The 27111-nt window shown below is 44.6% G+C and overlaps 1 protein-coding gene and 1 long non-coding RNA gene across 8 annotated transcripts in view; both read right to left on the reverse strand.

Moving 5' to 3' along the window:
• AOPEP (aminopeptidase O (putative)) overlaps positions 1-27111 on the reverse strand; it is a 325297-nt gene that overhangs the window by 238306 nt on the left and 59880 nt on the right. For 6 of the 7 annotated variants that reach the window (XR_012071832.1, XR_012071833.1, XR_012071834.1 and 3 more), the window contains exons 4-5: positions 23227-23380; positions 15452-15697 (exon numbers count right to left, since the gene is read on the reverse strand). Coding sequence is in view for 4 of the 7 variants with exons in the window: in XM_072959170.1 (XP_072815271.1) it covers positions 15452-15697; positions 23227-23380 (400 nt within the window). In the remaining 3 variants the exon portion in view is untranslated. The remainder of the gene's footprint in view (positions 1-15451; positions 15698-23226; positions 23381-27111) is intronic. The other variant, XM_072959171.1, reaches the window with a different exon arrangement.
• Positions 12243-14371, reverse strand: LOC140695967 (uncharacterized). The gene is made up of 2 exons (XR_012071837.1): positions 13895-14371; positions 12243-12467 (listed from the first exon to the last, which is right to left on the reverse strand). It is a non-coding gene; the product is annotated as an uncharacterized lncRNA (long non-coding RNA).

Below are 27111 nucleotides of genomic sequence, written 5' to 3' on the forward strand. Positions count from 1 at the left end.
CCCACCTCTGCAGTAAACGCTCTGTTCCTAGAAGCCCAGCTGCAGGTCCCCGGACCAGCTAGTACCACTCACTCAACACCAGGGCGCAACCCAAATAAATAAAACCAACAGCTCAAATTGTGTAAATAATATCCAGTTCCCTTAACCAGAAAGATAAATGGCACTTCTTAATGCTCTTTAGAAAGTTCAACTATACGGGTTCATTTCTTAAAAAGAAGCTCTCTTTAAACTTTCAAGATTGCAGAGACTAGGATGCACACACTTTTACAGTTGCTAAAATTAATGAAATCTGAAGAATAAGATCATTACAAAACTACGGAAAAGGGGATCATCGTGGCTTCTACCTGGTTTATTAGATGAGGACTTGGGCCTAAATAAGCAAGAGCTTCACAATGATACGTTAGGTTTATTCATCTTATTTCCATCCTTGCTTTACTGGTTCCTTTAAGTCTTAGTGAGCCACAAAGATTGCTTGGGAAATTTCCCCAAACAGAAATTTCACGTGGTTCCATCTGTAGTCATAGTACTAGTTGGGGATAAATAAGATGCAGGCACATCCTTACTGCCCACAAGATGGCAGGTATATTAACAGAGTAACAGAGTCTTTGTGCAATTTACTGACTCTTTAAAATGCACCAAATCCTCAGTGTAGCATGTTTACAACAGTGAAACACTGAGAAAAACTCAAAGATCCCTAACCTGAAAAAAGAATCTGAGAAAATCCATAGAATAGAATACCATGCAGCTAAATTTAAAAAAATGAGAAAACTCTCTAAGGGCTAATAATAGAAAGAAATCCAGGATACAATGTGAAGTAATAAAAGCAGAGCAGAAGCAGAATGTGTGCTCTGCCTCCTTTTGCGTAAGATAAAGGAGGAGGGGTAATAATCTATATAGTTTTATTGGCCATTCATTAATGTATCTGCATGAAGAGACTGCTGAAAGAAAGAAAGAAAGAAAGAAAGAAAGAAAGAAAGAAAGAAAGAAAGAAAGAAAGAAAGAAAGAAAGAAAGAGAAAGAAAGAGAGAAAGAAAGAAAGAAAGAAAGAAAGAAAGAAAGAAAGAAAGAGAGAAAGAAAGAAAGAAAGAAAGAAAGAAAGAAAGAAAGAAAGAAAGAAAGAAAGAAAGAAAGAAAGAAAAGAAACAACAGGCCCAAAATGGAGTCACTTGTGCTAAGTCCCTCATTAGCAAACCAAAACTTAATATCAAACCTCACTGCAGTTTCAGCCTCTCCCAGGAGTGGAATTCTCAACCAATCTGGAATTTCCTGATCAACATTAGTGAGGTAATCTGCATGACAGAGGCCCCATTTCCTCCAAAGGAAAGTGACTTTGCCTGAAACAACCCTTTCTTTATTTTCCTTTAAAAATTTTTTTTTAATTGTTTAAATTTTAAAAATTGAAATCAGTTACGATGTGCCAATTTCTGGTGTAGAGCACAATGTCCCAGCCATGCATATACATACATCTATTTGTTGTTTTTGACTTACTAGTCCCACCCACTTTCTGCCTTTAAAAGTCTCCCATTTTGTACAGCTCCCCAGAGCACCTTTCTGCTTGCTAGGTAGGATGCTGCCTGATTCATGAATCACTGAATAAAGCCAATTAGATCTTCAAATGTACTCAGTTGAATTTTTTTTTTTAAACAAGACACAGAAGGTTATACAAAAAGCTGATAAAAAGAATGAGAGGAAAGGGGTAGATGGGAACAGAGGTGGGGAACGAAAATAGAAAACAATTTAACTGAAGAAACTTCCTATTCAAAGGCCTTTTCAGGTTGACTCCTTTGGAAAAGTGTCTTCAGCCATTCCCAATCTGGTTGACAGGATTATCTCCACCAACAGAGGCAGCGCTATTTACAAAATGCTGTGTGTGCTTCTGGGAGAGGGACCTTGGAAAGGCAATAGAGCAGGGCTGGTATTCAAAGGGGAGCGTCACAGGTCACCCCGCCCTGCTGCTGTTCACCCACTCCGCTCTGGCCTTATTTCTGACTCTAAGCTTCTCTGGCTCCATTTGGAAGCAGCAGATGTGGCAACAGAGAGTTCTTTTGGAAGTTTCCATCATGTGGTCCTTTGAAGCACAGGTCAGATAATGCCTCTGATACCAAGAACAGACCAGAGACAGATCAGAGGCAGCTGCTTCAGGAATGGATAGGGCTTGATCTCTGGTCCAAAAGTGATGGGAAAAGAGGTCAGGGACGCAGAGCTTTGTCCAACTGGTGGATGCAAAGCACCAGCGGAGCTTAGTTCAGTTGAATTCAGGTGGGATCCCAAATCCCCAGAAGAGCAGAATTTCTTTTAATTCGTTATTAGATATGGAAAGTGAACTAAGAAACGCATTTGACCTAAACCAAAAATGTCCAGTGGTTTTACTCTGCTGCTTTCTTCAACTTTCTTTGGGTGGGGGGAGAAAAGTTAGTATGTATATTTAAACTACTAAAATTCAAGCTACATCCTTGAAGGAGACCTAACAAGAAGGTAGGTGAATGTAGGTACTAGTCTAAAATGCTCCTTCAGTGAACTGAGAAATCCCGTTTGTACTATTTGAGTAATCTGGACTCAGTAACTCTTTGAAGAAAACCTTTCATGTTTCCATACGACTATGATAACTTATCATACCTACTTTTATCTTCTTCCTGCAGCTATGATTTCAGAGAGTCTCGGACATCCTGGGTTGGTAGGGACCTTAAAGTCTGCGAGGTACACTAATAAGCAACAAATCTTAACTTTTTTTTTTTTTGATCCAGAAAACTACCAAGGTTTTCCAAGCCTGCTGAAACAAGGGTCCAATATTTGCCAAGAGCCTACGATGTAACAGGCATTTTACCCATGATCTTATCTAATGTGCACAAGAGTCCTGGAGGTGAGCAGGAATTTCACAAACGAGTAAGTGGGCTAGGTTTCGTGGCAGTCAGTGGCACAGTCACACTGGCACCTCGTCTTTCTGACTCAAAGTCAGGGCTCTCCTTCCACCATCTCACATGGCGTCCTGAGGGTCGGAAGAAGCAAGCAGTAACAGAACACGGCAGTTCAAAAGGCTAACCAAGGAGAAATAAATGCATTGAGAAGGTATTAAGTGTACTTGGTTGCCTGGGGCTTGCCCTTGCTTAGCTCACAACCCATGCGTGGGTCTATAGGTTTGCACCACTCAGCTCAAGCAAACAACCCATCATTAGGAGCCACTTGCCCTGAGCCTCGGAGGCCAAGAGTCACAGAAGCCTAGGCCCTAATCCCTGCTGTCAGCACCTGCTGGGACTCATCACCTCACAAGATAAACTGCTGGGCTGAGCAGAAAGTAGGCAAATCATGGGAGGGGCTGGGCAGAGAGGCCTCGCTCAGTAACAGGGATTCCAGGTCTCAGACAGGCTGGGGAGAGCCGCCCCAGCAGGGCTGGTCTTGAGGGAAGCTGTGGGGAATCTGTGACAGCTGGGCCATGGAAGGGGACTGAGAGCTTTTTTGTGAGGATCAAATGAGAAAAAATATATATAGAGAGGGAGAGAGAGAGAGAGAACTCCACACTCTTTCTCTATATATATTCTCTCATTTGATCTTCACAAACATATATACATGGAGACACACTACCAGCAACAAAGAGTTACGTGGTATCATCATTAAAGAATCTGAAGGCTGGAAGGGAAAGGATCCAGAGTTGCTCAAGCTTTGACTCCTTTTTTCAATCCTAAGGTCTAAAGATGCTTTTGTTTGTAGCAGCACAGAAGTAGCCCTTATAAATTAGTCAGGGCCCTGGGTTGTAAATGACAGAAACCCAGCTCAGCTAGCTTGGGCCAAATAAAAGGACCACAGACCCATGGTAAGGGCAGGGACACACGAATAACTGCCACTTCTCACTCATATTTCTGCTTCTCTTACATTCTCTGAGACCAGGGTCCCTGGTCATGGGAAACAGTCCAGTCACTCTCATGCACATATGTCTCAGCCTCCTCTAATCTTCATGCTGAGGTGGGAAGCCCTATGAAAAAGATGGCAGGACCTGCAGGCAGGGCCACTACTCTCCTGCCAGCACCAGTCAGTTCCCTGGCCCAGTGGCACTGTCTCGCTTTTTAACTCTGAAACAGCTTACTTCTAGGAAAGCGAAACTTACACCTAAGATTCTGTTGGTTCCCTGAGCTAACTCTTGATTGGTCCATTTGTAGTGCCTCATTTGCATGGAGCTCGCTCCTGATTGGTCCATTTCTATCACTTCTGATTAGTCCACTTCTACAAAGCTCATTCCTAATTAGTCACCTTTGTTACACCTTATTTGCATCTGATGCTGCAAAGTATAGGCTGGAAGCCTATAAAAGCCTGTGTAAACCTACAGACGGGGTCCAGAGTTTGGAGTGTTAACTCCCTTGGGGCTGCCGGCGTAATAAACCTGAGTTCTCCAACTCTCCGAGTGCTGCTTGGTCTCTTGCCCAGATCCAGGTTGCTGTCACAACTGAGCTGTAACACCGAGCTGTAACACACTTTGCTGCAACAATGTCAACCGGGAAATCCCAGGGCAGGACTTGTGCCCAAAGTTAAGCAGTAAGATTTAGATACAGAGGTGCCCCTGAGGCAGAGGGTATGAAACGTTAAGTGGTCTGCAGCCCGTAAGGAGACAGTATGATGCATCGCCATGGCTTGGGAGGCTCCTGGGGTCTGAGGACGGGTTGACTAGCACTGATCCTCCGCCCAGATCCCGAGTCCGATCTCACAGATCTCAAGGAGGAATCTAGGGGAACAGCAGAGACTATCTCCTCCAGGTACCTCTGTAAATGACTGAACGGTGGGACATGCTCCTGGTGGTGGCAGCATCAGAAAGGTAAGTTTCTGGATCCGGGCCTATTTCCTTTCATACGCTGGAGGAAGTATTACAGAATGAGAAGATGAGCATTTATTTGGTCTTGAGAACAAGCACCCTCTCTCTCACTCATCCCTGCCTTTAGAAATACAGAGTAGATTGCCTTCAACAGCTTGGGGCCTTAGCCACAGAAGCTAAGGAAGAGGGGTTCCCTGAATAAGGAGCCATCATCTGTAGCCTCAAATAACTTGAAACTAGCCAAGCATGGAGGCTGAATCCAATGGGCTTCTCTTATCTGTCCTTTCAGTCTCCTCACCCCAGCTTCCGGACACCAGTTTGTATGGCCTCAGAAGGCAGGGGAGAGACTCAAAGTTTAAAAAGACAAAATTCAAACAGATTCAACAGAGGTGACCCTGAACCCCACGGGGAAGGTCAGAATCATTTCTGAAGAAGTCTGTCTCCCCAGACAGCACTTAAGTTGAGGAAGTAACCCCTCCCCTCACCCAGGGGATCTGGTTACCAAAACAGCAAAGCGGCCAGGGTGGCGAAGGCTGGCAGGCTTTCTGGGTCCCATTTCCTGCAGTGGCCTGGGGACTAGGGCCTGAGCCCCTACCAGGCAGTGTGCCCTGCTGTGTTCTCGGGTCCATAATCTCCTGATTGCTTGCAGCTCTGCAAGGAGATATCAAAGCCAGGAAGAAATGGTTTGAAGCCAAGCAGAGGGGGTGAAAGAGCAGAGAAGGCTGATTAGGGGTGGAGGGAGTCTGGAGGGGGTGGGGGGGGAAGCCTAGGGGCGAGGAGGGTTAGGCTAAGGGAGAAGAGAAATCAGAATTAAGTGAAAACAGCATTTGTAGCTGGGCCCCTCTCAGTAAAGTCCTGCCCTGCATGTATTAACCTTCCATGGATGAAAACAAAATCCAGGGACCTGGTGCCTGCCTGCTGGGGCACATAAAGCTGAGGGGATATAATATCTTCCAGGTGGGTGTGCCCAGAAGCACACAAAGGTGCTTGACAGGTCGTTTAAAGCCGACTGTCAAGGTCAAAACAACACCACCTGCAGGTACAACTGAAATGTCTTCATCCATCCCCCCACCCACCCCCGGGTTCTCTGTTGTTGTTTGTTTTAAACCAAAGCACAGTTTGAGCAGCAGACAAGCCTGACAACTGTTCAAACATATGTACGTGCAACTTATTAGCTTGCAAATGGAGATATCTGGAGGCTAAAAACAAGGGGTGGGGGGAACAAGTTAGCTGCTAACTCTGAGGGGACGAGGGGAGGGGGTCTGAGCGGTAAATTGCCGGGCTGAAGGCAAAAAGCCTTGTTCGATGATGGAGCACGCTCCTCATGCAGTATTTGGAAATGCTGTTTTGCATTGATGGTGCACAGAGCAGAGGCGGCGATTATGAAACGAAGAGGCCCCTGCCCTTGAGATCTGTTTATTTTGCAATTAACTAGGAGTAAGAGAGGTCCCTTCTGAGCCTTCTGCTTGCGGGCTTAAAATTTAAACGCCTACTGCTGCCCAGGTGCCTGAGTACAAGAAAATCACAGGCTTATGATCTAACTAGTTCTTAGATCAAAAAGAAAATATACGTGGATGTAAATTACTGAATGAAATGGGATCACCCCCACTCCTGTTCAAAATAAAACTCAGACCTAATCAAATCAAAGAATGTTCGGGCTCTAAGACACTCTGCAGGCAATTCAAAATCAGCCCCTTACATTTCCAGAGAAGAAAAGTAGGCCAGGGAGTAAAGTCCTGCCCTGCATGCATCAACCTTCCACGGGGACACATCATCCTTACAAGTAACAGAGAAGCAGCGAGCATCACCGAGGATGCTTCCCTACCTTCCTCCTCCCTCAGCCTGACATTCCCACCCGAGAGAAGATGGCAGGGTGCAGAGTCTGTGAAAGCTTCCTGCTCACCTGTCCAGAGACACCTGCCCACATGATCCCCACAAAATAACACCTGCAGCAGAATCGCCCGGGCGGACGTGTTCACATTCCAGGTGCCAAGACAGCACCTCAAACTCACTGAATCAGTCTCTGTGGTGGGGCCCAGACTGAAAAAACTATCTTTTTTCCCATTCTTTTTAATTTCTATTTTTGCATGTACTTTATAGCATACCTAATATATTAACACTCTACTAAATGAATACAACTTATAACTAAATATAAATATATGGAAGGGGTGACTGTTCAAAACTCGATGTATAGGGAGGGGATAGCTCAGTGGTGAGCGTGTGCTTAGCATGCACAAGGTGCTGGGTTCAATCCCCAGGACCTCCATTAAAATAAATACGTAAATAAATAAACCTAATTACCTCCCTCAAAACAAAAAAGCAAACAATAAAATTTTTTTTAAATCAATGGATGATAATCGGAAATGTGTCAGGCCTCCTGCACTACATGGTGAGCCCATCTTCCTCACTGACGTTCAGCAAGGCCCTTGCCTGCTGCCTGACACGTGGAGAGTCCTCCACCACCACTGACAGAATCAAAGTCGGATTCCGCAGCCAGCTGTGCAAGGGACTGAAGATATTTCTTCTCCAAGAATCATTTCCCAACGTGTATTTTGAGGAGGTGGTTTTCCTGAGACCACAAGGACCACATGAAATGCACACTGTGAAGGGGGACCCCTGGGCACAACATTTAGGGGAATACTGTATACCCTGGCCCTGTGTTCAAGAGGCACGGGGTATTAAATCAGGATAATAAGGATATTCAAGGCTTTCTTAAAAGCCCTCCAGTAAAGACTCCCTTTTAACTTTGTGTAATCTGTTCATTTCCTAAACTAATTAACCCACAGTTCCTTTTCCCACATCATTCACATTCCACAAAACTAGTCTTCCTTGGAACCTATGTAGAAAATCCTGATTTCAGCTAAAGGTCTCACATTTCCTTGTAGCCAGAGAACCATCAGTATTTATCACACCTGTCCATTGATACGTGTCTGCTGAATGAATTCTTGGCTTTGCCTTTCCATCACTTTCCAACTACCAGCTTTCAATAGGATGTTCAAAAATTGCACACGTAGGATAAGAACCAGAAAGTGCAGCTGACTTATTCTCCAAGAAGGTTCTCAGGCTCTCCTTAGAGGAGATCAACTCAAAAACTAGGATCCGCCAGCCACAGTCCCCATATCTCAGCAAGCTGGCCTCTAAGGACCAAAAAGGTGGGCGGTGGTCTCCAGGCTCACAAGAGCACCCCCTGCCTCCTTGTCCATCCTAAGTTTTGGCCAGGGAGCCCAAGTATCATCCACACTCTCCTGAAATGGGATTCCAAGATTGCCATTTCATAGTGAAAGGGGAGGTGGTTATTTTCAGCAAGCTCACTGGGACTGTGAAGGGCAGATTTGGCGTTCTGTCTTCCCAGAACAATGTCTAGACTTTCTGAGGAGTTACTTCTATAAAGAGCAGGGTTAGTTAACTAAGAAACACAACATATTCTACTTCAAACTCCACTCCTGGGGTTAAATCAGGGTGGACATTTGCAATGTACCACTCATCGCACAAAGTAATCAATTTTTAAAGAAGTGATCCACTTTTAAAGGAGCATTTCCTCACATCTTTGGCCTTTTAAAATTAAGGCTTCTTTATAAGAACAGGTAGCCGGGATACTCTTCCAATTACAAGTTAGGGGTCGGGTAAAGCGGCAAGGCTTCTTACCTACTTTATACAAACAGGTCTCGGTAGCTCAGATGTCGGTGGTTCCAGCTGCTTATTGGCTGTAATACAACAGGGGCATGTTCCTTCTGAGCAGACCTAGTCATACATCATGCCTTGCTTGAGAACTACTTCTGGAGTTGGTGTTTTACCCAAAAGGGGCCTAGTCTTAAAAGAAATACACACACAGGTCCGTGCCCGCATACAGACATAACACGGCCTAGAAGCCAGCAGCATTTGCTCACTCTGTATAGCGGTCCTAGCAGAGAGAACCCACAAGACTGGGGATATTCCAACTCAGACAACTTTGTGCATTCAATTCCATTGTTCTTTTTCACCCCAGGTCCTATGCTCTATTCAGGAATGATATCTCTATAGAGAAATAAATGAGAGAAGGAAAAGACACAAGCCTTTTCTTGCAATGGAAGAATGGAAGGTTGTGCCGACTGGCCAGCCGAAGCGCAAGGGCTGGAAGAGATTAGGGGCCTCTGATGACATCAATAGAGAGAGAAGATTACCAGTGTCGGTGGAGGGATGATTGCTTCAGGAAGGCCTTTCAAAGGCCTGACAACTTCTCTTGAAGGATGGCCCTAGCAGTGCTCTCTAAAGGTAGGACTGTCAGTCTGTGCGTGTGGAGAACAGTTCAAAGAAAACAAAACACTTAAGCGTAATCTTTCAGAGGGTGAGGAATCGTGGCATAATGATGATAAAACGCTACTTCTGGATCTGACATGCAGCACAGCTGTGTGACGGCAAGAAGATTCTGGCTAAGCCAAAATCTGTGCATTCACTCTGCCTGCCTTTCTTCCAGAGAGAGAGGGGATCTGGGCCCAACATACACAGGTGATCCAGGAACTGGCCTGGTACCCAGATCCTACGGCTGCTTCACAACCAGCCCAGAGTGAACGCTGATCTTCCAGGAGACCCCTGCCACCACGGCTTCCACAGGGAGATCTTGAAGCAAATATATACACCTTGGAGAGGGTTACAGTAAGCCTTTCCTAAGTCTGAACCCCAGGCTCTGAGAGCCATCCCAGGATGAGGCCCTTTACTTCTGTCTCTGACCTCCCAGCTCTAAGTGGCTTGGGGACATCAGTGACTCTCCTGCATCTGCCCTGTAAAGAGTCCACAGAGCGTTCGCACACCTCTCTCTACCACCTTGCTCAGTACAAACGGGGGTCACCAAAGCTGATCAAATCACCACCGCCCAGGGCTTCCGGAGTCCCAGAAGAGCATCCCCTAACGAATACTAGTTTCTATTTCGAGAAGGAAAGGTGAAAGAACCAGAAGACATTGGAAGGGGAAAGCCCCTCTCTATAAGAGAGGAGGAAAATCAAGTCAAGTCAATTTCTCAGGAAGAAGAAGAGAAATAGAAAACAGTGGAGAAATGAGTACAAGGAAGGCAGCAAAGGGGATGCACCTGAGGGGGCGTAAGCCTCGTGTGGACCTGGGAACTGCTACTCACCACACATTCTACTTCCTCAGCACTACAGCAACGGCAGGGACGCCAGTAAACAAAGGATTAACATTTTACAGGAAGAAAACAAGGTATGAGCTCCTTTCTATCATTCACACCCACGTGTTCATAAAAGCAAGAAAGAGTTATACTGGGAAATGGGGGAATGAAATGCTCCTTCAAAATATTTCTTAAAACAGCCCATGCCAAAGGAAATTTGTGAATTTATTTAAGTCTGGAAAACAAACAACAACACAGAAATAAAACTCTCACGCAGACCCTCAACATCCACAGCACATCAAGAAGAGCAGAGGAGCTGACAGCCTTGGCGAATCGAAAGGTGCACTGATTCCCGGCTCAAAATCAGTTTCCTCAAGGAAAGAATCACTACGGTTGCATCCTGCCTTGAAATCCAGGGGTCACAGCCCCTGAAATTTGAAGGAGGGCTGCTTAAAAGTCTGGCAGTTTGGGGTTTAGGGGATCTAGAAATTCAAGCGGAAGCTCACAAAGAACGAGTAACACAGAATTCCCAAAGCCGTGAAACCTTGCTACTTAAGATAATGACAGAAATTTATGACTGCTTCCTTCCCCGGCAGAAAGGAGCACAATTAGAAGGCTGAAAACAACAGGCCCTTTGTGCAAGCACGTTACGTTTTGCTGATCCTATTGCACGTTGGCTGGGAGGTAGGAATAAACAGGACAACACCCTGTCTAACCCCAGGAGGAGGGGGCGGAGAGGGAGCCAGTGACGCTCATTCTTGGGCATGTATGTGCACACCATTTATTCGCAAATTGAGGTACTTAAGAAAATTGGGCATGCAACAGTCAGGGATAGTATGAGCATTCAGAGAGCCTTTTATTGCACAATCAAACCTTTTAAGAACGAGCCATGTGTAATAGGGAGTTTCACAGTTTTTCTCTGCTATAAATTACGTTGAAGGTATTTCAGTAATTGATCATTATTTCTCTGTACGCTTTACTTATCAGTCCTATTTTTGTTCAATATTTGAAAAACTTAAAAATTAGGATGAGCAAACGTACAAGCAATGCCTCCCTCCCTGTGACCTGTTGTGTCAAAAAAGCTTGCAAGGACTCAATCAGCAGCTACGGGGGAAGAATTCGTGGTAATCTGACCCATCTCCCTTCTCCACACAGGGAGTTGCCAGTCTGGGCGCCCAGTGCTCTGATGCCCCCTCAATGGAGAATTCTCCTCCAGGACAGCAGATGCTAAGCCAAGTCAGGTTCCCATCAGCCGGTCACGAGATGGATATGTACCGCTGGTCCCCAGAAAACTAAGAAAAGATCTGACCTCTCTTGCAACTCTCATTGCATACACCAGACTGCGTGGACCATCAGTCATTTCCTGGTGTCCAAAATCAGTTAAGGAAAACCATTCTCAAAGCTCACTGCCCTCCAGCCACACTGGCCTTCTTTCTGCTCCTCTAGTCCACTGCAGTGGTTCCCGCCTTAGGGCCTCTGGACTTGAACTTCCCTCAGCCTGAGATGCTTTTCCACCAGATTATCACCAGGCTGGCTCCCTTGCCGCTTCAGCCTTTCTGCAAATGTCACTTTTTAAAGAAGCCTTTCCCTCCTCACCCTAACGATGCTACTGGTCCCCAGTCACTCTGCCACCACCTTCACTCTGTTTTCCTCATAGTTAACATCTTAGTCATCTGTTTTTATGTATTTGTTTTACGTCTGTTCTCCCTGGCTAGAATGTAAGTTCCACGAGGACAGAGGTCTCAGCAGTCTTGTTCACCCCTGTGATCTTGGCATCTTAAATCCTACCTGGCACACAGTACGTGCTTAATAGAGATTTATTTTTAAGAATGAATAAGTGAATAAATAAACAGACAATGAACAGATGAACAAGACAATACAATCTGGTAAAGAACCACTGGGGAAAAGGTCAAAGCAGAATTCGTCACCTATTATCAACCACACTGCTGCCTTTTTTTTTTTTCATTTTCCCAAGAGGGACAGGGGGTGAGGCTATATGTGAATGGTAGAGTTTCGGGAAGCACAACTACAGAAGACACAGCAATTTTATGGTGCTTTAAACTTAAAGCCCTTCTGAAATGATCTGCAGGAGGTTCTTCAAATTTAAATAGAAGAGGAAAAAAAAAAAAGAAAGTATTTGGCTGTCAGCAAGGTAGTTCTGCCAAGCTAATTATGCCCCGTGACATGTAATTGTGAACTGCTGAAAGACAAATGGTGACGCAAAGCATTTACTGTAAACATACAGAGGTAGGACTGAGGTGTTAATTTTGAGGCAACTGTCGTTAATCTGGTTCCAGGATATTATTCCATTAACATTATTATTATTAGAACAAAGAGTAGTAAACATGATGGTGAACTCCTTTCATGTATTTCTTAACACCTAGGAAATCAGACTCACTAGTCAATCGCTGGCTGGGACGTCTGAGAAAACAGGAGGACACGATGAAAATGGTGGAATGTTAATTACACCAACACGAAGGAAGAGAGCCGTTCTATACGTTGGAGAGTCATTTAAAATGCATTCTTATCTTCGTGTAGACACCAGAGAGCTCAGTCCCAGAAAGGTACACTCTGTGGCTCCTCAGATGGAAGATTCATGGAAGGCAAAAGCAAAGTGAAACAAAAACAGAAAGCCCATACTTACTGAATGAGAGAAGGATGGGGATGGAACTGTCAATAGTGTCTTAGAGGCAAACTAGTCATTTTGCTCAAAATCAGCTTGGAATGAAAGTATCTCCCCCCTGGAATGGTGATTCAGAAAAGGGGGCAGGGGGTGGTAAGCAGTAACTCCTATTATATTAAAGGTGACAAAAATCATGGAGTGCAGTATTGATAAATGTTCTAGTTACTGCTATGTTTGAAAAGCACCCCAAATTCTAAAATGTTGTGTATTTACAGCCTCATAAATTGATTTGTCACCATTATACATTCAAATTGTACAAATGTGTTTTTTTCTCACTTTACTGAAATATCAGAATCAGGCTCAAAAACTGACTCAGAGGAGAGTTTTAAGATTATTCATATGAACTATGATATGTAATATTTAAAATACAGTGAAATCATTATGAATATCATCCCAGAATATTTTAAACTCCTTAAAATGGTTAATAATAATCTACCCATTTGAGTTCATGTGGGAATGTTTAATGTCATCTACCAAAAAGGAACACTAAATTGGTATAAAATGTTATTCATTATGATTAAGACCTAGTCACAAAAGAAGTCCAGAGGTATGGAATTTATGATCTTGCATACATGTTTATAAAATATGGACTCAGGAAAAAAACATTTAATTCACCAAGAAATCCTTTGATCTCTAGTGCATTACAACAACAAATAGGCAATGGATAGTTTCAGTGCGGAGGGCTTTTTGAACAGCTCCTACTAGACTTCGGATTTTTCTTTTCCTGTTTAGGGTAAAGAATTGACCTACAAGACTGCCATTTTTGCCCTCATTTGCTTTATAGAGCCCCAAGCAAAGCCTTGACCATAAATAAGGCAACAGGGCCCCAGGAGCCAGCTGAGTCATAAACCCTGTTCAGTCACATGTGGCTCAAGGTGTTGGGATCCCGAGAGAGTCAAGCCAAGCAAGTGGAATCAATTTAGGTCGGAGTTAGGAAAAACAGAGTGTCTCCCCGCCCCCAGCTGGCAGTGGAAGACGCCACAATCCCTGCTCCACTGTTCAAATACAGGGAACAGTAACTCAGCCCAGGAAAACAACTAGACCAGGACAGACTATTTCCACTGTCTAAAAAGAAGGGGGGAAAAATGACATTTGACAACCAGCCACGAATTTTTAAATGTACAGTTCTCCTGTTTTTAAGCATAAAAGCAGTCTTGTTGTTGCTAAGTTATTATCACCATCACATTTTTTGACATTTGTGCCCAGTACTATTTGGCTATAGGGTATTTAGGCTTATTACTTTAAAAAAAAAAACAGAGTTAAGCATGTTTAAATCAATTTAAATATCTCAAAAAGCAGCAAACACACGGCCTACCTGCTCAGGCATGCAAACCTAAAAAGGACGCTTTATAGACCAGCCTTCAGGGCAACAAATTCTGATTTTGGCAGACTGGTGTCAGGAAGGAGCTATAGAAAAGAAGTAAGTTTCTCTGCATGAAAGATGCTCTGCTTCTGGTTCCCTCAGGTCAGAACTTGGAACTGTGAGCAGACATGCCCCGAAAAACTGCAACTCTCATAAAGTGCTAAAAACTCCCAAATAAACACAGCCCCTCAAAACGGTATACAAATGAGAAACATTTAACGAACAGCCCTTCCTTCGCCAATAATTCTGCTCAAATTAAGTCCAGCAGACTCTTCAAAGGGACCAAAGAAGCCTCCTTGTTAAGACAAATTCTATATATAGACAGTCAAGACAATTACATGATGCAATCACCAAATACATATAATTATCCGAGTTTTTACATTCCCATTGTCTTTACGACCATAGGATAAAAATCGGTCTAAATGACCTTCTCAGACCTCCTCAAGGATTAAGACCAGCCAGCCAGCTTTTAAAAAGTATGCGTATGTAGTAAAGATCAAAAGCAAATGTTCTGGTCAGTTCTTTTCTACTCATGGGCTTTACTAAGAATGTGTGCAGCTTTCCGGGAAAACACCACAAATGACAGCTGCTCAAAAGCATGGAAATTAACTGGCAGCAGGAATTTCCTTGACTAACAGGGAAAAACTTAAAGTCACATGTTTTGATGAGCTTATTTTTCCCATCCTTAGTCAAGCACATTCACTGTTAATGATTAAGGTTTTCAAACAGAAATAGAACCAAGTAAAATCCTGAGTGCATAACCAAGTAAAACGCCGAGCGGAACGCAGCTACCTCTTACTGAATGAACAATGGCGTTAATGAATGAATTTTAGGCATAAATAACATACACGGAAAAGGCCAACTTGCAGGACCTGAGCTTCTATAGGAGCTGAATGGAGACAACAATAAGAATAATACATTTATTATATTAAAAATAGTAACCAGACAAGTGACCCCCGCCCCTGACTCCCCCTAGCGAGCCATCTGCTTTGAGCTGTTTTTCCAGCAGTGGTGATAGATTTACGCTGATCCATCCCTAGTCTCTCTGACACAGGCGCTCTCGAGTTGTTGCCCTGTGACCAGTGGGGAGAATGGATGAGACAGCTGGTCAGGATTATGCGAGCAGCCTGTGCCTTAGGACCACGTTGTGTTACCCTGCCCAGCACTCTGACCTTGGGCCCATAAGCATCACGCTCTTACCACCTAAGCTAACCAGCCGCTGATCAGCCACCATCCAACATACATCACTCTAGGGGCACAGTGCGTTCTCAATCCCAGCAATGATGGGCGCTTTCTATTTTCAGGGCAACTGAATTGAGCCTATGACAGCCAAAGGCTCACGCGTAGTAGAGTGCACACACGCTGTCCCTCAGGGCGGCAATGAGACATGAGCAATCCTGGCCCTTCCCACCTAATCAAGTGACGGCGCTGACAGAGCTTTGGGAAAGCAAGAAATTGGCAAAGAATTTCCAAAGCATGCCCTCCAGGTGCCACAACGGAACAACGTACCTGGCCATCCCCAGGCTTGGAAAGTTGGCAGGGACGATGAGTACATCCAGCCTGGAGAATGGGTGTGTTCCCAGGATGGAGTGCGCCGCCGCGAGGCAAGCAGGGACCAGCGGCAGGAGGGTCTCCTGGCAGGCACCCTGGAGGCACAGCGGGGCAAAGACCCGATGAGGGATGATCTCCTGGGTGGTGGCAGAAGCATTCTGGAAGCGGCACGGGTATTCCATGTGACCACAAATGCCAGCGTACCTGGGAACAACGCAAAATAAACAGATGTGCTTTATGGTAAATCAGTTTTATTCTTCTCACCACGGAGATGAGGAACTCTGACGGATAGAGACAACTTCTAAGACGCAGTGGGTCTGATGGACTTAAAAGCAAAGGAGTCCATTTGAGACCTAGGCTTGTCTGCTTCTGTACGGTAGTAAAAACTTACCTTTCAAAATACTTACCAATTCTGAATTGACTATCTTCTAACCTAAGTGAAAGTGGTAATATCTTGTTTTAGAATAAACAGGGGGAAAACATCCAAGACCCAAAACAACAAAACAACCCCCTACCACAATAAAAAGCAATTCCTGCCCTCAGAGATGTGCATTTCCAATGCTCCAAGGAAAAAAAAAATCTCCAATTCAGGGACAGTTTGTAACTCGGAAAGGAAGGGACAGTGCAACCAAATTAAAGAATTCCATTCTGAAATGTCCTAGAATAAAAGATGTGGACTCAGTGATGAGTCATGTGAACCAAATGACAATACAGGTTCCAACTTTTCAAAAGAACTCAATCTGTTTTACTGAAAAGTAACCTCGGTGTTCTTTACAAAGGCCGTTCAGAGTTGTGCTGTTAAGGAATACAGAAGCACTTGGATACAATATTTTCCCCCATCTACTTTCAATACAAATTTAACTGAATTAACCTTTTAAGGAAACAGATCAGAGCCCAGCCCACACCATTTGACTACTGCCAGTTACTCTGTCAAAGGTGGAGCTGAAAAAATTCCTAGAACCTGACTCAGAGGCCTCAAGAGAACTGAGCTACCCAAAGAAACCAACATCAAAGAAAACTCTATTTTTTTCACCTGTTAACACATCCTTTATTCAAACAGAATGGAAAATCCCCCTAATTTTAATTTACAAATTGTAATTCTAACTACAGGCACTTACTAGATTCATAACGAACACTGAAAAACCTTAAAAGGCCAGCCTGCCCCAGTATGGGCAGACTGCAACAATAATTCCTCTCCAGATTTTTGACGTGTCTTTCACCCACCCAAGGCCAGCACTGCCCAAGGAGATCCACGCAGCTGTGGAGATAAGCCTCACCCTCCACCAGCCTGGTACACAGAACACAGCTTCCAGCCCCACTGGCATTTCACCACAGTTTAGGGGAAGAAAAGTGGGTGGAGACCCATAAACACTTCTGCCAGGATAAAGTGACAGGAGGAATATCATTGCTGACGTTAGATGCTAGCCGAAGTGCCTGGATTGATAACCATGTTTTATGGAGAAGGAGAGTTAAGGAGCCTGTTGGTAAACATTTAACTGAAAAGGCCGCAATCGTCCCAGTACTGTGCTGGTGCATCAATCCAATCAAAGATTTTGTGAAGTGAAAAAAGTCATTTATTGGACTAACCACCACAATCCCTTTCCCTAATGTATTTACGTAGGTATACAATGTGCTATTGTAATTTAAGCTTGCACTCTCTGTTGAAAAGCTATCGGAGCACATTAAATGACAGAGAGATCGCCGGGCAGAGCATCTTCAGGACGAAGTTGGGATGTAAGAGTAAATGCTACCTATCGAAGCACAATTTTGCAAAGAGGCATTCCACTGGCCTGCGTGGAAATATACCATGGGGCAAGACTATTTCTTGCAGCCAAGAACCCAAAAGGTTTGAGAACAGCTTGGGGTAGCCAAAGATACACCCCCAAAAGCCACTTTGTTCAAAAGAGAAGGTGAGTTAAATTCTCTCTGGAGGCGAATGGCACTAGCCAGGGAGGCGAAGGCTGTTCCAGTTGTGGGAATTAGCACTGCTGGTCACAACTGAAGGCTGGGAGAAAATGCAGCACTTCAAGGCAACGCAGCTATAAGCAGGCTAAGTGTGACCACTAAGGCTCTCAATTAAAATGGAAATGGCACCAGGGAAGCCACACGTAGGTTCCTACGGGGAGATCAGGGAACCTAGGATTCACAGGCTGCTCAGATGGCCTAACTGTGACCTGCGACAAGCAACTCAGTGTCTGGGGCCTCCTTTTCCTCATCTGTAACGTGGTCTCACAGCAGTGCCTGCTGGGGGAGGGGAGGAGCTGGGTGGGAAGGGGTTTGAGGGAATGTGTTGGGGTGACAGGAGGCTCTCTTACCTGGTGTAGGGTGTATACAACCATCAAAAACTCATCAAGCCAAACGCTTAAGATCTGGTCGTTTTGCTGTATGTTACTTATACTTTAATTAAAAACAAACAAACAAAAACCCTAAAATGGTTTCTAAGGTTCCTTCTGGCACTATGATTCTATGATGACCCACCTCATGAGTCCCTCTTCACGCAACAGCCATGGTCCTGAAGTGGTGAGGCAGTATCATACTTTCCTAAAGTCATGAACAGTCTTTCACGGCGCTAGTATTAACTCAAAGGTGCTATATCTTCCTTCCACACTAACCTCCAGTTACTCCTCTTTCTACATGTGCCTGCTCCAATAACCTCACAACATCATCAGCAAATCAAGAATTTGTAAATACCTATTCCTTCTGCCCAGACTCATAATCCAATTAAATATTTGAATAGGAAATAGTGTCAATAGTATGTGATTTTTTTAAATTAATAGACTTTATTCTTTTAGAGCAGTTTCAGGTTCACAGCAGAATTGAGCAGCAAATACAGAGAGTTGGCACATAGCCCTCCCCTCCCACACACATATACTCCCCTGCCCTCAACATCCCTCATCAGTGTGGCTTATTTGGTACAATCGGTCAACCAACCTGGACACATTATTATCAGCCGAAGTCCACAGTTAATTAATAAATAATCTGTAATACTAATGATAAGAATAATAAACAATAATAACCCAACACAACTGCTACTGAACTTTTACTGTGTGCCGAGCACCATTCTGAACACTTCATACGCATTATCTCAGTGAGTCCACAGGACATTCCTAAGGAGTAAGAACTGGTCTTTTCACCACATCGTGAGTCATCACAGGCTCCCCCCTGCCGCCCCTCCTTCTGCACAGACTTCATTAAGCTTCCTGAGCAACTTGGGATGCTGGATTCTTCTCGAAGCTGAGGTCTGCTGCTCTGTGGTTCTCTGGCTTCCTGCTCTTCCTCGGAGTTGTTGTCCATCGATATTGTCAAGAGTGGGAAAAACTGGTGACGTATCTGTTAGGCTGGTAAAGGACGGGAACCAGATCATTCGTTCCCTCTTACACAATTGCTGGGCTGAAATTATTGAGCAGGAGTTCTTTCTAAGGAGTAAGAGTGACCGTGTTTCACTCGGAATCAGAAGATTGAAAATTGTCAAGGGGTTCCCCTTCAGCCATCCTCTTGTTTCAAGAAGGGGCTGTCCTGGAACCGTCTGCCATAAATGTTTCCCTGTCACAGGTTCCAAAGGAGTCACTAGAGAAGTCTCCGTTGGGAATGCGAAGCCTTTGCTCACAGCCCCTCCCTCAGTTCAACCTGACAACTTAGTGTAACTATTTCTGGCATTACAGGCACCTCACAGGATGCTGCAGTGTACACACATATGAATGAATCTCCAACCCTACCTTTGAGGAGCTTACAGTTTCCTTGGGAGAAAAAAATTTTAAATTCTGAAAAGGACAGTGACACAGTTTCCACAATTTATTAACAAAGTTTAGCAAGCAGAGTAAGACGCCGGCTTACTGTAAAAATCACAAGTGTTCAAAATGCTACCACCAGCCTCCAATGAGTTGTTGACAATGATGTCGAGAAACACAAGGATGTGGTAGTGTCTGGAAGCTGGATGTGTTTTCTTGGGGGCACTCAGTATAAACTGCCAAGCAAAATCAGATACGTGCAATCAGAGACAGAAAGCCGAAACCCCCTGGGGGAGCAAGGGCTGGAGAAATTAAACCAGGCCAGGAAGGTGAGGAAAGGCTTCCCTCACACTGACAGGTGTGCTGGAAATTGGCATTTTCCCCATGATTTATATGTATCATTCCTTCTTTTCTAGAGTCTCGAAGAGCTAGAGACAGGGCTCATCCTCCAAGGTCCACAAGGGAAATTTTCATCCACTTCACAGCTCTAAAGAAGACCTCTTCCCCCACCAGGCCTCCCCTTCTTTAGGATGAGCAGCCTCAATGCCTTTTCTTCTTCCGGGTGCCTGCTTTCCATGCTTTTCATCATTTTTTGCTGAGTCCTCTGGCCTTTTCCAAGTTTCTGTAAACTGGACGGCCCCCGAATGAAGACAACACTTTTACAAAGGCCTTGAGAGGTTAAACATAATACAAAGATTCCCCTGTGGCTGGAGAAGGTCATACTGCAGACAAATAAAAGTGATAAACTTTCAGAAGTTTACCTAAGTGCCTTTTTGCTGACATATTTACTAGCACCCTCACCAGGAATGGGCTAGAGAGTGTGTGGAACTGGCGCGGGAAGAGGGACTGCTCTGCCCATAATTTAACTCATGTGGACACTGATCAAAAGTTTAGTGACCAATACTCTGGCCAAATTTCTGGGACCCAGATGAACACTTCAGGTAAATGCAAGCCTGTGGTATTACAAGGCCCCTGTAAAAGCTACATTTACATGAATTGAACTGGTGGTCTCAGGAAGGTTTGAAGTAGAAAAGGGTTGGTATTGGGGTGGGGTGGGGGTTGGGAGAGGCAAGGGGACCAGATGTGAACATAACCAAAAACACCACTGCAGTTGGCACTTCAGAGCACCTTTGTTGGCAACCTTAGCATGGAGCCAAAGATTTAATGGCTAAAAGCACAAAGCCACCCTCTGATGACTAAAGACAGCACACATGAAGCACGCAGCCAGGAAGGAATAAGCAAATGTAAGCTATTATTTTATCAGCAGTACATTTCTGATGGACAAGCACAGTGATAAATGAAGGGAAAACTTAGTCATAGCATGTCAGACATGGAAAGGAGTGTGGGAAGGACCCCATCCCCCAGGCCCTGCCTCACGTGGCCATTCAAGGACGTGCTTCCCTGGAGTGGCACCTTGACCTCTCTCCACCACCGAGCAGATTGGCTTGCTACTCTGGGCTTTCTCTTTCTTAACTAGCTTGCCCACAGAGGGCTTACTTTTTGGCTGATAGGCAGTCTGTGTGCATCTGTGTTGTGGAGGCTGGCGGAGGTCCAGCTTGGTCGGTAACTGGGTGGGTAAGTCTGTTCAATTTGGAAATAAGATATTAGAAAGCCCGTTGCAACTGTGCACCTGAGCATTCCCTCAGTCCGGCTTCTGTCAATAATAAAACTTTTGTTTTGCTCTCCTGTCAGTTTCTCAACTGGTTTCTCAAATTGAACTCAGAAGGCCAAAAGAGGAGCCAGATTTACCCCTTCCCCTAAACCTCAACAGGAATTTCAGACAACTTCTCTGCCCAGAATCCCCACTTGATCTGGCCAGATCCTGCTCCCTTCACAATCATGGATACGGGAAAAGGGAAAAGCCAATGCAGTGATTCCTGGGCAGCACACAGAGCACACGAGGAATGGCCCCTGCCCCCTCCCCTCCTCGTAGCTCCGGGAATATGGCGAGAAGGACAAAATAACTGATTTCTGCCTTTGCCTTCTCCTAGCCTTCCTAAGGCACACATTTTTCCACGCACACCTCCCCTAACGCTCCATCAGCCCTGAGGGTGCCAAAGAAGAGCTCGGCGCCCCTTCACCACAAAGAACCTGAGGACCCCAAACAGAGCCTTTATCCTACAGAGCAGGGGGTACGGCTTGCCCAGACGCACATACCCAGTCGGCAGGAATGGCACCTTCAGCCTTAAAGGCCGAGCTCACAACTTCCGTTTCCTGTGCCCACGTGAGACACACTCCAGTCGATACCGGCCGCTCAATCACGGTGCTGACTCTCAGGTGAGAAGGTACATCAGACTCCAGGTGAGGCGTGGATACTACATATAGTTTTGAAAAGTCCCCAGGCAAGATTCTAAACCACGTCTCTAGAAGGTCAAACCCAGGTGTGAATCCAGGTATCTGAGCTCAGTAGGGGTAGGAAAAGGACTGAGAGGCTGCCTGAAGTGTCAGTACCTTTACCTGAAAAACGGAGATAATAAAACCTGTCTATCTTAGAAGCTTATCACTCAGGACTAAGATCACATTTAGATCAAGACTTGCCCTGACGGCAGACATCCGATGGCTTCTGTATCAATTCAGCGTAGGCTAGGATATGCTGCAGTAACAAATAACCCGGGTCTCAGGGGCTTAACACAAAAAGGTGTATTTCTCACACATATCCAGTCCACAGTGGATCCAAGTGACTCTCCAGGGCACCTGCCCTCCCCCCCTCAGAAATCTGGGCTGCCTGCAACTGTAAAACGAGGCCTACTCTGTGATCTCGGTGCCAGGGAAGAGAGGGCCAGAGCATCTCACAAGCAATTAAATGTTCTCCCATGAAAGTAACATATGCCACTTATGTCCACAATCCTCTTCTTCCCTCAAGAGTGCGTAAATAAAATCCAATAAGCAACCTAGGATCCTCTGTATAGCTCAGGGCAGACAGTCCAAAATAGGGCAAGTTACTGAGCAGAAAGTAGAAATTACCTCCCTGCTTGTGAAAAGCAAACGCGGGCAGTGAGACGTGCTATGTTACAAGAGGCCTCAATGGCTCCATCTCCTAAGGATACCAACCACTGTTGTCACTGTGGTCAGAGTAACAGCACATAGCAAAATAAAGCCAACACAAAAGGAGTCTGCACTAAGAGCGTACCTTAGTTGGTTTTCAAGGATGAACTAGGCATCTGTACCATTACTCTGGGCATTCCCCACCACAAGGTACTGACTCAGTGACTTTCTGTAAACTGAGGTGGGTGTCAAAGTCATAGAGTCAAGTATGAAGCAGCAATGCACAGTTAGCACACTTCTGTGCCTCTTACATGCACTCTCCTCCCTTATGGCTCTGAAAACTAGAAACAGTTGAACGTCCGGGGAGGCTGTAAGTGAACATTCAGAAGCCAATACTAATTTTTAAAAACCTTAAACTGATTTTCTCTGATCTACCCTGAGAAAGAAGAAATTGCTACTGAAGTTGACAGAGCCCTGACCCAGCAAGATTCTCAGAACCCAGTGGCCTCCTGACAGCTCCCCTGTGTCGTGTGCTCCTAAGGAGGCTGACTCCCCCCACTGAGGGAGGGCTGCCCCTCCAAAGGCACTGCCAATAGCAGTCACTGGAGCCAAAACAGCAGAGTGGCCACAGAGTAACTCACCAGACAAGCAACTTCTTTTTATTAAGTTGTATTTTTGAACAAATAAGCACTGAAAGCCAAAGTCAAAAGGCGTAGGAGTAGAGAAAGTATTGAATCTGAAGATTCTGTTGACTTAAATGCATAAAAATATTTCACCTGTCTTCACGGAGGATGTCATGTATATTTCTTTTCTTTTCTCTTTCTATCTGCATAAACAACATGCCCACATTTCTGCCTCTTGACTCTCCTCTTCCCCTCCCAGGAGGGCTTTTCCTGCTTTGATTAATCATATTTTGGTTTAGTTTCTCAGCAGGGATGACTCACATTCCCAGTGCTTGGAATAAATGCATCATACTGCTCCCTCAAGTGTTTGTTTTTCAGCAAGTTCCCAAATACAGACCTGAAATCAGCCTCGGAAGGTGAGAAGGATCTCTCTGTTGCCAGATCATCTGATGAGGAGGTCTCTGGCTTCATTTCTGTCCAGGACCCCACTGCAATTGTGAAGGTGGAGGCTGGCATCGGCATGGTTACATAGTAATGCCAGCTTGAGCACCCTGGAAACAGGAAGAGAAAAATCTAATGAGGCCAATGTATGGTTTCGGACCTTACTCTCTCATTTCTCTTCAGGCGCTTGAAGGGCTTGTGTGCTGAGTTGGTATGAGCGAATTCTTGGAGGTGGGTCGTGTCAACTGAAGGGGCACTGCTCGAGGTCTCAGGGAAAGCAGAAGAGAGGTGATGAATTCAGAGCAGATCCAAGAGGTCTGGACCTCTTCCAGGGATCAGTTTGAAGCCCTTCAAGTGAGGCTATAAATAAAGGGTGGTGGTTGAAGTGGTCACTAATAGCCACAAACACATAAGGGCATAGACTGCCGGCTGCTATGGAGTCAAGAACATGTCTTATCCTATTTCCTAGCACAGTACTTGGCATTTAAAAAAAAAAAAAGAAAAAAAAGATGCTCTGTTAAATGAATGAATGAATGAGTGAATGAACAAATGAATGATTACTTCTGTGCTGCTAAACTACTTTCTCTAAATTCAATTCAAGTCAATCCAAAATGGATATAGTTAAAAAAATAAAATAAAAACAGTGAGACTAAGGAAAGAAAGTAGCTGGCTTTCAGTCCCAACCCTGAAACGACTTATCTGTGGAAGTTCAGGTCTTATCCTTCATCCTTTTTATCTGTAAATGTACCAGGGGTGGTCCCCATTCCTCATTAAGCAGATGAAAAACAGGCCTAGAGAGGTTCAGTGGAGCCAAGCACTCCCAGCTGGTTTGTAACAGGACTGGAATTTGTAGCTGGGGCTCCCTACCACAGTCAAAGGTGTGTCTCCATTTAGTCCAAACTGTGAAGAAGAGTTTTCCCAAAGGAACAAATAACTGATAACTCATGACACCATGCTTCCTTTCTTCTAAGCTGGGAAAATGATTTTAATGTTACTGAAATCTGAATGTGTCATTCAACATGATTTAACAAAGTATTTTTTCTGAGCATCTGCTATAAATTGATTTTGCATCTTCAGGGCAGCCGGCATCACCTCACATTATGAACATAGTCCTCCACTCCTCATGTTCCCATGGGGAGGAATTCCGCTAGGGTACCACGCCAGCCTCTCCCTCAGCCCCTTCTGACTCCTCTGGAGGAGCTACTTACAGGGTAGCCTGTGTTTGTCCAATTCGATCAGTGAGTGAAGAAGAAGTCAAGTTCAGGGTCGAAATATCAACATGCCTATATTGGCCAGCAGAACAAAGAGCTTTACCCATAAAAATCAGTAATAGATTAGATTTTGACCCCCGCCCCCCTTATGCTTGGCTTTTTATCTCTCAACTAATTCTGAACTAGGAAGGTTAGAAGGGGTCATTATTCATTAACCTCTGAAATTCTACCAACTTAGATCCGAAATGTATTATAGAACTCCTCTAATGAAAAACAAAATTTTCAATAGGAAACAAAGACTTAAACTTAAGCCAAGAATAAATATGATGTCAGGTTTGAATAAATATGCTATGATCTTAAGTTTGGAAGTCATTAGAGGAGACACTTGAAGAAGAGCATGCTGCTGGAAACCCATCACAGAGGCACCATTCTCTCCAAGTGGCTGGTAAGTTTGCTGCTGCTTCTGGAATCAGAATGGACACTCCTGAAGTCACTTTCTCCATAGCTGACTAAGAAGCTGAAGGCATGCTCCTCTTTAAAGAGACAATCAAATCCAGTGATGCTGGAGACAGTCTGGTGATGTGCTTGGCTTCCTTCTACTGGGCTTGAAGGAAAACCAGAGCTTTAGAGAGAATCGCTGCTGTGATCCCAAGACAGGAAGAAGGTAGAGCCAGTCCTAGCAGCCTTGATTAAAGCCTGGCATGGATCTGACATGACATGCTGCCTCACTGGCCCACCTCCCTCATTCTTCTGTCTTCCCCAAACTGCCTCATTCTCTGCAACCTCATGCCTCCCCATGGTTGCCCCATGAAGAACTTCAGTTTGGACTGGACAACACAGTGAGAGCTGGCACTAGCCGGGGGGAGATGGAGATGGAAGAAGAGGACGGAAACTGTGGGTAAGTAACTAAATCCTCTGAATTGCCTTGGCTTAAAAGAGAAATCTCTAATAACGAGACTCTGTTCGTCAAAGGGCTGTGGTCTGGTCATTCTTTCTCTATAACATGTCTTGGAGTGTTTACCATTGGTCATTGAACTTTCCTTTTAAAAACTTCAGGGGGGAGGATACAGCTCAGTGGGATGGTGCGTGAGGTCCTGGGTTCAATCCCCAGTACCTCCATTAAAATAAATGTAAATAAACAAATACATAAACCAATAAAAACTTTAGACCCTTGGGAGTTCAGTAAATAGACAGCAACAGTGAGGCTTCAGGTAAAAATGGAAGATTGAACACATCTCTAATAAGGAGTTTAGATCCAAAATATATAAGAAACTCACACGACTCAATAAGCAAGAAAACATAATCCTATTTAAAGAATGGGTAAAGACCTAAATTGCTTTCTCCCAAAACCCAATTAAAGGACAGTAAAAGGAATTTTTTAAAGGCATAAACCAAAAAGAACAGAGAGAATAAAATAGGAGCTAATAACTGTGAAATACTGGAAGCTAGAACAGAGATGGAAGAGCAGCGACGGACACAGCAGAGCAGAACCCTAAGTGAGCAGTGAGAAGGAGAAGACCTCATTGTACCCCTAAGAAGCCCCAAAAAGGCTGGAGGTAGAAGGGTACCAAACTAAGCAGGACTGGCTGAATGACCAAGAAGGGCTTAGATCCCCAGAGGGCCACCCCTACTCCCCACACCGGGGCTCTCCAACCACTGCCCACAGAGACCAGCAAATAACTGGAGGCTTATTTTCTAGAGAATAAAAGAGAGGACCTCTAGGGGAGAATAGCACAGTTGAAGGCAAATAAATCGGATTAAATGAACATATGCATATCAGATGCTAAGACCGCCAGCCATCCTCCCTTATTGGGCTCCCAGAACACTGACAACCAGGCTTTTACCCTCCGGACAGAAGAATGAAAAAAAGCTGACCACCCCAGGAGAAGACAGCTAAGGATACTGACACTGGAAGTACACTACGATCAGCCTGTGACGAAACTTAACAGTTGGCAAGCCCTATGCATTCACTCAGAGCTCCAACTGCCACTTTAGTCCCTTACTCCTAAATGCCTACAGACAATTAAGGACCTCCAGGCATCTTTAGAAAGCCCCTAATGCAAAACTCAAAAGAGACCAAAACAAACAGAACAAGCAACTTGGAGGACAGTGACCATACAAGGAGAAGAAAACTTCAGAAAACACCAAACAGATACACACCAAGAGATCAGAGAATTTACTGCAGTGTTGAAACAAGAACAGTGTAAGATTTAAAAGGAGCGTTCCAAAGTAAAGCGACTTAAAAACATGACAGAAGAAAAGAAAAACTCACTAACAGGAGTAAGATGGAATATAAGGCTGAGGAAATCTCCCAAGAAAGAAAGAAAGAAAAGAAAAAAAGCCAAAACGATGAAGGAAAAATAGAAGACCAGTTCACGAGGCTCAATATCCAAGCAACAGAAGCCCCAGGAAAAGACAACAGAGAAAAGAGAAGGGCGAAAACTGTTGGTTAAACAATTCAAGAAAATTTCCCCAAATTTAAGGGGCCATGAGTTTCCAGACTAAAAGGGCACACAATACCCAGGACACTGGGTATAAATCACCCAAATCATGACACATCATTGTGAGATTTAGAACCCTGGGAATAAAGACAAGCTCCTACAAGCTTCCAAAAAGAGAGAGAAGACAAA

The sequence above is a fragment of the Vicugna pacos genome, chromosome 4, assembly GCF_048564905.1.
Source record: "Vicugna pacos chromosome 4, VicPac4, whole genome shotgun sequence".
NCBI classification, from domain to species: domain Eukaryota; kingdom Metazoa; phylum Chordata; class Mammalia; order Artiodactyla; family Camelidae; genus Vicugna; species Vicugna pacos.